Consider the following 11,971-nt stretch of genomic DNA (forward strand, 5'->3'; position numbering starts at 1 on the left):
CCGTCTCTCTCTCTAACCTGTCTCTCTCTCTCTCTAACCTGTCTCTCTCTCTCTCTCTAACCCGTCTCTCTCTCTCTAACCCGTCTCTCTCTCTAACCCGTCTCTCTCTCTCTAAACCGTCTCTCTCTCTACCTGTCTCTCTCTCTCTCTAACCTGTCTCTCTCTCTCTAACCCGTCTCTCTCTCTAACCCGTCTCTCTCTCTCTAACCTGTCTCTCTCTAACCCGTCTCTCTCTCTCTAACCTGTCTCTCTCTCTAACCCGTCTCTCTCTCTAACCTGTCTCTCTCTCTCTCTCCAGGTGAGCGGCTCCTCCCACGACGACCAGCGCCAGATGGCCGTCGTCCTATCAGAGGCCTTCCAGGCCATGAGGGCGGAGCTCCAGTGTCTGCCGCTCGGCGCGCCGAGCATGCTGGGAGTGGAGGGGGGGCTGGGGGGGCTGGGGGGGCTGGGGGGGGCGAGGACGGCGGCCATGCTGGAGGAGTACTCTCTGCTGCTGCTGCAGGCCGTCCACCGGAGGACGGACCCCGCTCCGCTCTGACCCGGGTTCGCCTCCGGGGCCAGAACCAGACTTGAACCTCGCGTCGTCACGGCGACGGCAGCTTTGGGTTTACCAACGTTCGGTCACTTTTAGTCCCGTTGTTTGTCACTTTTTGACTTTTTTAATTAGGTCTGTAGTGACAAATGTGTCGGAAAAAGTTGAAATTTCAACAATTTGTTATTTTTCTACACTTTTCTCAACATTTTTGTCAATTTTATTCCTAGTTTTTGTCATTTTTTAATGTTTTTTACCCCCGGTGTCTTCAGGTCTGATCTGACTCTTTTCCTAAAAGTTTCTATTTCAGAGATTTGGGTTTCTTTAACTTATAAATTAACGAGGATGTTTCCCAACGACGCTCCTCACGCGCTACGTTAATCATCAGCTCACTGCTCTCATTTCATTTTGGGTGTTTTTGGTCAATTTTACAACATTTGGAGAAAAAAATAATTGGTAAAAGAACTAGAAAGAGAGAAAATGTCAATAAAAGTGACAAAAATGTGAAAGAAATGTCAGATTTTTGTCTTGAAAGACTCTTGACTGAGTCATGTGATCTCTCTTTAACGCTGAGTCATGTGATCTCTTTAACGCTGAGTCATGTGATCTCTTTAACGCTGAGTCATGTGAGTCTCTTTAACGCTGAGTCATGTGATCTCTCTTTAACGCTGAGTCATGTGATCTCTCTTTAACGCTGAGTCATGTGATCTCTCTTTACGCTGAGTCATGTGATCTCTTTAACGCTGAGTCATGTGATCTCTCTTAACGCTGAGTCATGTGATCTCTTTAACGCTGAGTCATGTGATCTCTCTTAACGCTGAGTCATGTGATCTCTCTTAACGCTGAGTCATGTGATCTCTTTAACGCTGAGTCATGTGATCTCTCTTTAACGCTGAGTCATGTGATCTCTTTAACGCTGAGTCATGTGATCTCTCTTTAACGCTGAGTCATGTGATCTCTTTAACGCTGAGTCATGTGTCTGCTTTAACGCTGAGTCATGTGATCTCTTTAACGCTGAGTCATGTGATGTCTCTTTAACGCTGAGTCATGTGATTCTTTAACGCTGAGTCATGTGATGTCTCTTTAACGCTGAGTCATGTGATCTCTTTAACGCTGAGTCATGTGACTCCAGCTGATTATTGAGCGTTTTTAAAGGACCAATATGAGACGTCTTTTGAGTTGAACAAACTTTATTGTTCTTTTTGTTGGATGAACATTTCTTTTCCTGAGTTCACTTGAACCCAACACAGATGATGCGTTCAAGTGCGATTTGTAGTTTGTATTTATTCTGTTGATGTTACAGTTTAACTTTGATTTCCACCAACTGCGTGTCGGCCCACCAGGTCCGGATTTGTTGCCACGACGACCCACAAAAGGCACGTGTGATCTCGCGATATAACGGGATGTAGTTTCTATAAACAGAACTACAAAACCTGTGAGCTGTGGACTTCCTGTCTCCTATTATGACGTCTTCCAGGTGTAGAGCAGGAAGGTATGATTTGCCATGAGCATGGGGTATTTTATTTTGAAAATTAACCTGATGTTTTATTTTGTCTCTGTGCTCCACTTCCTGTCCCGCACTATCCGCCATGAGCATGAGGTATTTTATTTTGAAAATCAAACTATGATCCGCCAGGGGCACGCTCTATTTTATTTTGAAAATCTACCGGATGTTTTATTTTGTATCTGTGCTCCTCTTCCTGTCCCCACTAGCAGTTGGTGCTAATCAGAGCTAACAGCCAGACTACTGAACCCTGATGAGTTCTTTTTCTAAAATATTGTTAAATGTACATTTTTATAATTGTTGCTAGAGGAACACGGTTTTAACTTTCTCTAACACACAAATACGAAGCTGAAATGTTGTTTTTTTGGTCAAAATTTAATAAAATTTTGAGACTTCTTTAGATGTTTGTGTTTTTATAAAAGGTTATTTAAAGGGCCGGCGTGTTTTGGATCATGAACTACACACGTTAGACACTGCCCCTTTAAAGGGAAACGTCAGCATTCTTCTACCTCCGTCATGTCTGAGTGACTGATGGGAACAGCAGTCTTTAAAATAGGTCAAATATTAAGAGACCGCTGCAGCCCCGAAATCTCCATCACCAAACCCACCAGACTCCATGTTAATAATCACTACTTTTAGCGTGTATAGAGCAGCATATCTCCACCAGACTCCATGTAAATAATCACTACTTTTAGTGTGTATAGAGCAGCATATCTCCACCAGACTCCATGTAAATAATCACTACTTTTAGCGTGTATAGAGCAGCATATCTCCACCAGACTCCATGTTAATAATCACTACTTTTAGCGTGTATAGAGCAGCATATCTCCACCAGACTCCATGTAAATAATCACTACTTTTAGCGTGTATAGAGCAGCATATCTCCACCAGACTCCATGTAAATAATCACTACTTTTAGCGTGTATAGAGCAGCATATCTCCACCAGACTCCATGTAAATAATCACTACTTCTACATCTGTCCTGTAGGGTTACATTACAGCTTGTTTCTAGTTTTCATCAGACTCTCAGACACCAATGCATGATGGGATATTGAGTCCAGGTTGATATAAATACAAGCTTACCTTTTAATAATTATGAGCTTCATTGACTTAAACACATCCATACTGGTTGTAACCACAGGAAGTCTCTACCAAAATAAAAGTCCAGTCTCTTTGGTCCAGTCTGACAGCTAAAAGGATAGTTTATGCAGACAGGATGTCTCACTTGTACCTTGGTCCTGGTCCTGGTCCTGGGACTGTCAGACCTCAGAGGGCAAACAGCAGGAATCCGGAGAAGACGCTGAAGTTTCGGGAGTCGTCGTAGAGCCGGTAGCTGGCCGGCAGACTGAGGCGGACCTGGTCGCCCCCCTCCAGCTGCAGAGCGACGGCGTTGGACGTGGAGGCGTAGCCGCCGTGGTCGTTCAGGTCCAGGTTGAAGAGGATTGGTTGGTTGTTCCTGTACAGGTAGAGACCCATGTAACCTTTCAGGTAATCTGCAGCCGTGAAGCTGAAGAAGTAAAGTCCTCTGACGGGAGCCGTGAAAACACCTGGCAGACACAGAGAAGGGAAACATTAACACACCTGGCAGAGATCCTCTGTGTCCCTGTGTGTGTAACAAGCATAGTGTGCGTCCCTGAACACACCACCCTGTAAGACCAGGACGCACAGAACGCACCTGAACACACCACCCTGTAAGACCAGCATGCCCAGAATGCACCTGAACACACCACCCTGTAAGACCAGCACGCCCAGAATGCACCTGAACACACCCCCCTGTAAGGCCAGCACGCCCACAATGCACCTGAACACACCTCCCTGTAAGACCAGCACGCCCAGAATGCACCTAAACACACCTTTAGAGTAATGTGGTTTACCTGCGGTCTGGTTGTAGGCCTGGCCGATGTTGGACATGGTTTTGGAGAAGACCAGAGTTGTCTCAATGTTGAAGGGTCCGACTGATCCTGAATCCGTGAGACCAGCGGAGAACGCCACCTTCAGGTCACCTGGAAGAAAAAGTTCCCTTTTAATACTGATGCTGCACGTCCAGCTGGGAGGAGGTCTCGGGGAAGACCCAGGATTAGGTGGAGGGTCCAGCTTGGAAGAGGCCTCAGGGAAGACCCAGGACTAAGTGGAGGGTCCAGCTGGGAGGAGGCCTCGTGGAAGACCCAGGACCAGGTGGAGGGATTATTTCTCCAACCTGGCCTGGGAACACCTCGGGACCCCCAGGTTGGAGCTGGTGGATGTGGCTCAAGTTGTTTTAAAACCGGAGGAAGAATTATTTTGTCCAGCAGGCACATATTAACATCTCAAAGTGAAGATGAAAGAAAAAGAAGTAAAGTCCAAACCTGAGTTGATGTTTTTTAGCTGCTTCAGAATCTCATCAGTTTCATTGAGTCTGACGCTGAAAACTGAGAAAACAAAAGAAAAACCAGAAACAGATTTTATAAGAATCTTCTGTTGATGATTCATAATCAAACGGGTCAAAACGATCATATTGACTGACTTTAACAAAGATTTCAGCTTCTAATTCATTATTAAAAAACTCATTAATCTGAAGTTAGTTTAAAACCTTCAGTGTTACCTGAGTTTCAGTCTAATGATATGTTGAAGGTGTGTACCTGAGTTTTCTGTCTTCAGATCTTCCAGCTGTTTCTCACCAGCTCTCAGTCTGACCTCCAGCTCTGAAGAGAAAACAGTAATTATCTGATTAATTAATACCAGATTATCACTTCTGTTGATGAAAATAATAAAGTAAATACACGTCTACCTGTGGTGGTGTTGTGTCCGTCTGTCAGTCTGGACTCCATCAAGGAAAGTTGATGAGACTGAACTAAAAGACACAAAATCAAAACAAAGTCTGCATCAAAACATAAAAAGGGAATTTAATCATCTGTATTATCAGGATGATGAAGGAGTTCCTCAGGGTACCTTACTGGATCCTCCAAAGTTTCACTTTGAAGAAGCACTACATGCACAGTTTGAGCTAAAATACACTATTTTCTAATTTATTCAGATAACATTTAACAATCTGAAGTTAGATTGAAACCTTCAGTGTTACCTGAGTTTTCTGTCTTCAGATGTTCCAGCTGTTTCTCTCCATCACTCAGTCTGACCTCCAGCTCTAAAGAGAAAACAGTTTAGGGTTAATTCACTTATGAAGGAGTTCCTCAGGGAACCATGTTGGGTCCTCCCCAGTTTTAGTCTGAAGATATTTTGAATATGTGTACCTGAGTTTTCTGTCTTCAGATGTTCCAGCTGTTCTCACCATCACCCAGTCTGACCTCCAGAGCTGAACAGGAAACCATTCATGTTTATTTACTGTGTAATTAATAATGGATTAATAGTAGCATTGAAGAGATGATGATGTACCTGCAGCGTGATTCTCCAGCTGTTCCAGCTGTGTCTGAGTGGATCTCAGTCTCACCTCCAGAGCTGATCAACAATCAGATAATTCATTCATACATTCACTGAGTCGGGATTTAAGGTAAAGTCCAGAATAGAAAGGTGAGTGTAAAGACAAGTCTACCTGTGGTGGTGTTGTGTCCGTCTGTCAGTCTGGACTCCATCAAGGAAAGTTGATAAGACTGAACTAAAAGACACAAAATCAAAACAAAGTCTGCATCAAAACATAAAAATGGAATTTAATCATCTGTATTATCAGGATGATGAAGGAGTTCCTCAGGGTACCTTACTGGATCCTCCACAATTTCAGTTTGAAGAAGCACTACATGCACAGTTTGAGTTACAATACATTATTTTCTACTTTATTCAGACAACATTTAATAATCTGAAGTTAGTTTGAAACCTTCAGTGTTACCTGAGTTTTCTTTCTTCAGATGTTCCAGCTGTTTCTCACCATCACTCAGTCTGACCTCCAGCTCTGAAGAGAAAACTGTAAATATCTGATTAATTAATACCAGATGATCACTTGTGTTGATGAAAATAAAGTAAATATAGGTCAACCTGTGGTGTTTCTGTGTGTGATATTCAGTCTTGACTCCAACGAGGAAAGCTGTTCAGACTGAACTGAGTTTTCTGTCTTCAGATGTTCCAGCTGTTTCTCACCATCACTCAGTCTGACCTCCAGAGCTGAAGAAAAAACAGTTTAGGGTTAATTCACTTATGAAGGAGTTCCTCAGGGAACCATGGTGGGTCCTCCACAGATTTAGTATGAAGATGTGTTGAAGGTGTGTACCTGAGTTTTCTGTCTTCAGATGTTCCAGCTGTTCCTCACCATCACTCAGTCTGACCTCCAGAGCTGAACAGGAAACCATTCATGTTTTATTTACTGTGTAATTAATAATGAATTAATAGTAGCATTGGAGAGATGATGATGTACCTGCAGCGTGATTCTCCAGCTGTTCCAGCTGTGTCTGAGTGGATCTCAGTCTCACCTCCAGAGCTGATCAACAATCAGATAATTAATTCATACATTCACTGAGTCTGGATTGAAGGTAAAGTCCAGAATAGAAAGGTGAGTGTAAATATACGTCTACCTGTGGTGGTGTTGTGTCCGTCTGTCAGTCTGGACTCCATCAAGGAAAGTTGATGAGACTGAACTAAAAGACACAAAATCGGAAAAAAACAATTCTTTTTCAAAAGACCCCAATAACACCGGCTTATATTACATAGCTCAGAGGACCAGCAGGATCTACCCTCATTAAGGAGTTCCTCAGGGAACCATGGTGGGTCCTCCACTATTTAAGTCTAATGATATGTTTAACCCTTGTGTTGTCCTATATCAATGTTATATATATATATATATATATATATATATATATATATATATATATATATATATATATATATATATATATATATATAGTATATACATGTATGTTTAGGGAATGCAATCAGTCTCTACTAGCACACAATAAAAAATTGAAGTGGGATTAGTTTTTTTCATAAGGTTATAATTCATGTTAAAAATCCACTATGGAAACAACATAAGTGTCGTATCCAGAATAATGTTCTGAATTGAATCAGGAATACATGTTTATCACAGAAAATAAAGAAAGGACGCTGATTTCAGGTAGAAAAAATGTAACTTGTTCCATTTTTCTTCTTGTAAAAATGTGAAATGGGTCAATTTGACCCGAATACCAGACGAGGGTTAAGGAGTTCCTCAGGGAACCATGGTGGGTCCTCCACTATTTCAGTCTAATGATATGTTGAAGGTGTGTACCTGAGTTTTCTTTCTTCAGATCTTCCAGCTGTTTCTCACCAGCTCTCAGTCTGACCTCCAGCTCTGAAGAGAAAACAGTAATTATCTGATTAATTAATACCAGATGATCACTTCTGTTGATGAAAATAATAAAGTAAATACACGTCTACCTGTGGTGGTGTTGTGTCCGTCTGTCAGTCTGGACTCCATCAAGGAAAGTTGATGAGACTGAACTAAAAGACACAAAATCAAAACAAAGTCTGCATCAAAACATAAAAAGGGAATTTAATCATCTGTATTATCAGGATGATGAAGGAGTTCCTCAGGGTACCTTACTGGATCCTCCACAGTTTCAGTTTGAAGAAGCACTACATGCACAGTTTGAGCTAAAATACACTATTTTCTACTTTATTCAGATAACATTTAACAATCTGAAGTTAGATTGAAACCTTCAGTGTTACCTGAGTTTTCTGTCTTCAGATGTTCCAGCTGTTTCTCTCCATCACTCAGTCTGACCTCCAGCTCTAAAGAGAAAACAGTTTAGGGTTAATTCACTTATGAAGGAGTTCCTCAGGGAACCATGTTGGGTCCTCCCCAGTTTTAGTCTGAAGATATTTTGAATATGTGTACCTGAGTTTTCTGTCTTCAGATGTTCCAGCTGTTTCTCACCATCACCCAGTCTGACCTCCAGAGCTGAACAGGAAACCATTCATGTTTTATTTACTGTGTAATTAATAATGGATTAATAGTAGCACTGAAGAGATGATGATGTACCTGCAGCGTGATTCTCCAGCTGTTCCAGCTGTGTCTGAGTGGATCTCAGTCTCACCTCCAGAGCTGATCAACAATCAGATAATTCATTCATACATTCACTGAGTCTGGATTTAAGGTAAAGTCCAGAATAGAAAGGTGAGTGTAAAGACAAGTCTACCTGTGGTGGTGTTGTGTCCGTCTGTCAGTCTGGACTCCATCAAGGAAAGTTGATGAGACTGAACTAAAAGACACAAAATCAAAACAAAGTCTTCATCAAAACATAAAAAGGGAATTTAATCATCTGTATTATCAGGATGATGAAGGAGTTCCTCAGGGTACCTTACTGGATCCTCCACAGTTTCAGTTTGAAGAAGCACTACATGCACAGTTTGAGTTACAATACATTATTTTCTACTTTATTCAGACAACATTTAACAATCTGAAGTTAGTTTGAAACCTTCAGTGTTACCTGAGTTTTCTGTTTTCAGATGTTCCAGCTGTTTCTCACCATCACTCAGTCTGACCTCCAGCTCTAAAGAGAAAACAGTTTAGGGTTAATTCACTTATGAAGGAGTTCCTCAGGGAACCATGTTGGGTCCTCCACAGTTTTAGTCTAATGATATGTTGAAGGTGTGTACCTGAGTTTTCTTTCTTCAGATGTTCCAGCTGTTTCTCACCATCACTCAGTCTGACCTCCAGCTCTGAAGAAAAAACAGTTTAGGGTTAATTCACTTATGAAGGAGTTCCTCAGGGAACCATGTTGGGTCCTCCACAGATTTAGTATGAAGATATGTTGAAGGTGTGTACCTGAGTTTTCTGTCTTCAGATGTTCCAGCTGTTCCTCACCATCACTCAGTCTGACCTCCAGAGCTGAACAGGAAACCATTCATGTTTTATTTACTGTGTAATTAATAATGAATTAATAGTAGCATTGAAGAGATGATGATGTACCTGCAGCGTGATTCTCCAGCTGTTCCAGCTGTGTCTGAGTGGATCTCAGTCTCACCTCCAGAGCTGATCAACAATCAGATAATTCATTCATACATTCACTGAGTCTGGATTTAAGGTAAAGTCCAGAATAGAAAGGTGAGTGTAAATACAAGTCTACCTGTGGTGGTGTTGTGTCCGTCTGTCAGTCTGGACTCCATCAAGGAAAGTTGATAAGACTGAACTAAAAGACACAAAATCAAAACAAAGTCTGCATCAAAACATAAAAAGGGAATTTAATCATCTGTATTATCAGGATGATGAAGGAGTTCCTCAGGGTACCTTACTGGATCCTCCACAGTTTCAGTTTGAAGAAGCACTACATGCACAGTTTGAGCTAAAATACACTATTTTCTACTTTATTCAGACAACATTTAACAATCTGAAGTTAGATTGAAACCTTCAGTGTTACCTGAGTTTTCTGTCTTCAGATGTTCCAGCTGTTCCTCACCATCACTCACTCTGACCTCCAGAGCTGAAGAGAAAACAATAACTGTCTGATTAATTTATACCCATTGATCAATTGTGTTGATGAAAATAATAAAGTAAATATAGGTCAACCTGTGGTGTTTCTGTTTGTGATATTCAGTCTGGACTCCAACGAGGAAAGCTGTTCAGACTGAACTGAGTTTTCTGTCTTCAGATGTTCCAGCTGTTTCTCACCATCACCCAGTCTGACCTCCAGAGCTGAACAGGAAACCATTCATGTTTTATTTACTGTGTAATTAATAATGGATTAATGGTAGCATTGAAGAGATGATGATGTACCTGCAGCGTGACTCTCCAGCTGTTCCAGCTGTGTCTGAGTGGATCTCAGTCTCACCTCCAGAGCTGATCAACAATCAGATAATTAATTCATACATTCACTGAGTCGGGATTTAAGTTAAAGTCCGGAATATAAAGGTGAGTGTAAATATACGTCTACCTGTGGTGGTGTTGTGTCCGTCTGTAAGTCTGGACTCCATCAAGGAAAGTTGATGAGACTGAACTAAAAGACACAAAATCAAAAAAAAAATGTAGTTTTCAAAAAAAACAATAACACCGGCTTATATTACATAGCTCAGAGGACCAGCAGGATCTACCCTCATTAAGGAGTTCTTCAGGGGACCATGGTGGGTCCTCCAAAATTTAAGTCTAATGATATGTTGAAGGTGTATACCTGAGTTTTCTGTCTTCAGATGTTCCAGCTGTTTCTCTCCATCACTCAGTCTGACCTCCAGAGCTGAAGAGAAAACTACTTAGGGTTAATTAACTTATGAAGGAGTTCCTCAGAGAACCATGTTGGGTCCTCCACAGTTTTAGTCTGAAGATATGTTGAAGGTGTGTACCTGAGTTTTCTGTCTTCAGATGTTCCAGCTGTTTCTCACCATCACTCAGTCTGACCTCCAGAGCTGGAGAGAAAACAACTTAGGGTTAATTAACTTATGAAGGAGTCCCTCAGGGAACGATGTTGGGTCCTCCACAGTTTTAGTCTGAAGATATGTTGAAGGTGTTTACCTGAGTTTTCTGTCTTCAGATGTTCCAGCTGTTTCTCACCATCACTCAGTCTGACCTCCAGAGCTGAAGAGAAAACAGTAACTATCTGATTAATTAATAACTAATTACCACTAGTGTTAAGCCTTGTGTTGTCTTCCCGCCAAAATTGAAAATCAATACTTTTGTTGACGCTTGTTTGTAACGTTTTATATGTTTTTTTGTCAATTTTAAAGCATTTGGAGAAAAAAACAATCGGTAAAAGAACTTTAAAAAAAGTGTAAAACAAAAAGAGAAAAATGTCAATTAAAGTGACAAAAATAATTTAAAAAATTCAAACAGTGACAAATGTAAAAAAAAAACTTTAAAAAATTGGGGAAGCCCACAACAATTTCAAAAGGCTCAGAAAAAGTTGAGAAACGTTGAAAAGGTGACAAAATCATCGGGGGAAGGACACATACCCTCATTAAGGAGTTCCTCAGGGAACCATTGTGGGTCCTCCCCTATTTAAGTCTAATGATATGTTGAAGGTGTGTACCTGAGTTTTCTTTCTTCAGATGTTCCAGCTGTTTCTCACCATCACTCAGTCTGACCTCCAGCTCTGAAGAGAAAACTGTAAATATCTGATTAATTTATACCAGATGATCACTTGTGTTAATGAAAATAATAAAGTAAATATAAATCTACCTGTAGTGTTGTGTGTAATGTTCATTCTGGACTCCAACGAGGAAAGTTGTTCAGACTGAACTGAGTTTTCTGTCTTCAGATGTTCCAGCTGTTTCTCACCATCACTCAGTCTGACCTCCAGCTCTAAAGAAAAAAACCCTTAGGGTTAATTAACTTATGAAGGAGTTCCTCAGGGAACCATGTTGGGTCCTCCACAGTTTTAGTCTGAAGATATGCTGAAGGTGTGTACCTGAGTTTTCTGTCTTCAGATGTTCCAGCTGTTCCTCACCATCACCCAGTCTGACCTCCAGAGCTGAACAGGAAACCATTCATGTTTTATTTACTGTGTAATTAATAATGAATTAATAGTAGCATTGAAGAGATGATGATGTACCTGCAGCGTGATTCTCCAGCTGTTCCAGTTGTGTCTGAGTGGATCTCAGTCTCACCTCCAGAGCTGATCAACAATCAGATAATTAATTCATACATTCACTGAGTCTGGATTTAAGGTAAAGTCCAGAATAGAAAGGTGAGTGTAAATATACGTCTACCTGTGGTGGTGTTGTGTCCGTCTGTCAGTCTGGACTCCATCAAGGAAAGTTGATGAGACTGAACTAAAAGACACAAAATCGGAAAAACCAAATGTCTTTTTCAAAAGACCCCAATAACACCGGCTTATATTACATAGCTCAGAGGACCAGCAGGATCTACCCTCATTAAGGAGTTCCTCAGGGAACCATGGTGGGTCCTCCCCTATTTCAGTCCCGCGGGACTTATTTGAGGATTTAAAATCAATTCTTAAATAAAATGTTACTTCATAATCTATTAACAAATATTGTCTTTATCTCAGGAAATGCATCAGTCTCTACTAGAACACATTAAAACTATTTTT

The 11,971-nt window shown here is 41.1% G+C and overlaps 2 protein-coding genes across 2 annotated transcripts; one reads left to right on the plus strand and one right to left on the minus strand.

Moving 5' to 3' along the window:
• Window positions 1-454: 454 nt before the first annotated feature.
• LOC116679483 (mitogen-activated protein kinase-binding protein 1) lies at window positions 455-2,402 on the plus strand (the record flags this gene model as incomplete). Its single annotated transcript, XM_032509141.1, is given in 1 exon segment — window positions 455-2,402. A coding segment is annotated over 1 exon segment (84 nt), but the record flags the coding sequence as incomplete, so codon positions are not given.
• A 433-nt stretch (window positions 2,403-2,835) lies between these two features.
• Window positions 2,836-11,704, minus strand: LOC116679484 (uncharacterized protein MG328). Its single transcript, XM_032509143.1, has 34 exons — window positions 11,631-11,704; window positions 11,474-11,536; window positions 11,330-11,392; window positions 11,101-11,223; window positions 10,952-11,014; window positions 10,438-10,500; window positions 10,269-10,331; window positions 10,100-10,162; window positions 9,866-9,928; window positions 9,709-9,771; window positions 9,556-9,627; window positions 9,062-9,115; window positions 8,905-8,967; window positions 8,761-8,823; window positions 8,592-8,654; window positions 8,423-8,485; window positions 8,132-8,194; window positions 7,975-8,037; window positions 7,831-7,893; window positions 7,662-7,724; window positions 7,371-7,433; window positions 7,222-7,284; window positions 6,533-6,595; window positions 6,376-6,438; window positions 6,232-6,294; window positions 6,000-6,125; window positions 5,854-5,916; window positions 5,563-5,625; window positions 5,095-5,157; window positions 4,804-4,866; window positions 4,655-4,717; window positions 4,382-4,444; window positions 3,911-4,039; window positions 2,836-3,583 (listed from the first exon to the last, which is right to left on the minus strand). The coding sequence occupies exons 1-34, from the start codon at window positions 11,668-11,670 to the stop codon at window positions 3,303-3,305; spliced, it is 2,526 nt and encodes an 841-aa protein (XP_032365034.1). The 5' UTR covers window positions 11,671-11,704; the 3' UTR covers window positions 2,836-3,302.
• Between the last annotated feature and the right edge of the window lie 267 nt (window positions 11,705-11,971).

This window comes from Etheostoma spectabile, unplaced genomic scaffold (genome assembly GCF_008692095.1).
Source record: "Etheostoma spectabile isolate EspeVRDwgs_2016 unplaced genomic scaffold, UIUC_Espe_1.0 scaffold00015398, whole genome shotgun sequence".
NCBI classification, from domain to species: Eukaryota; Metazoa; Chordata; class Actinopteri; order Perciformes; family Percidae; genus Etheostoma; species Etheostoma spectabile.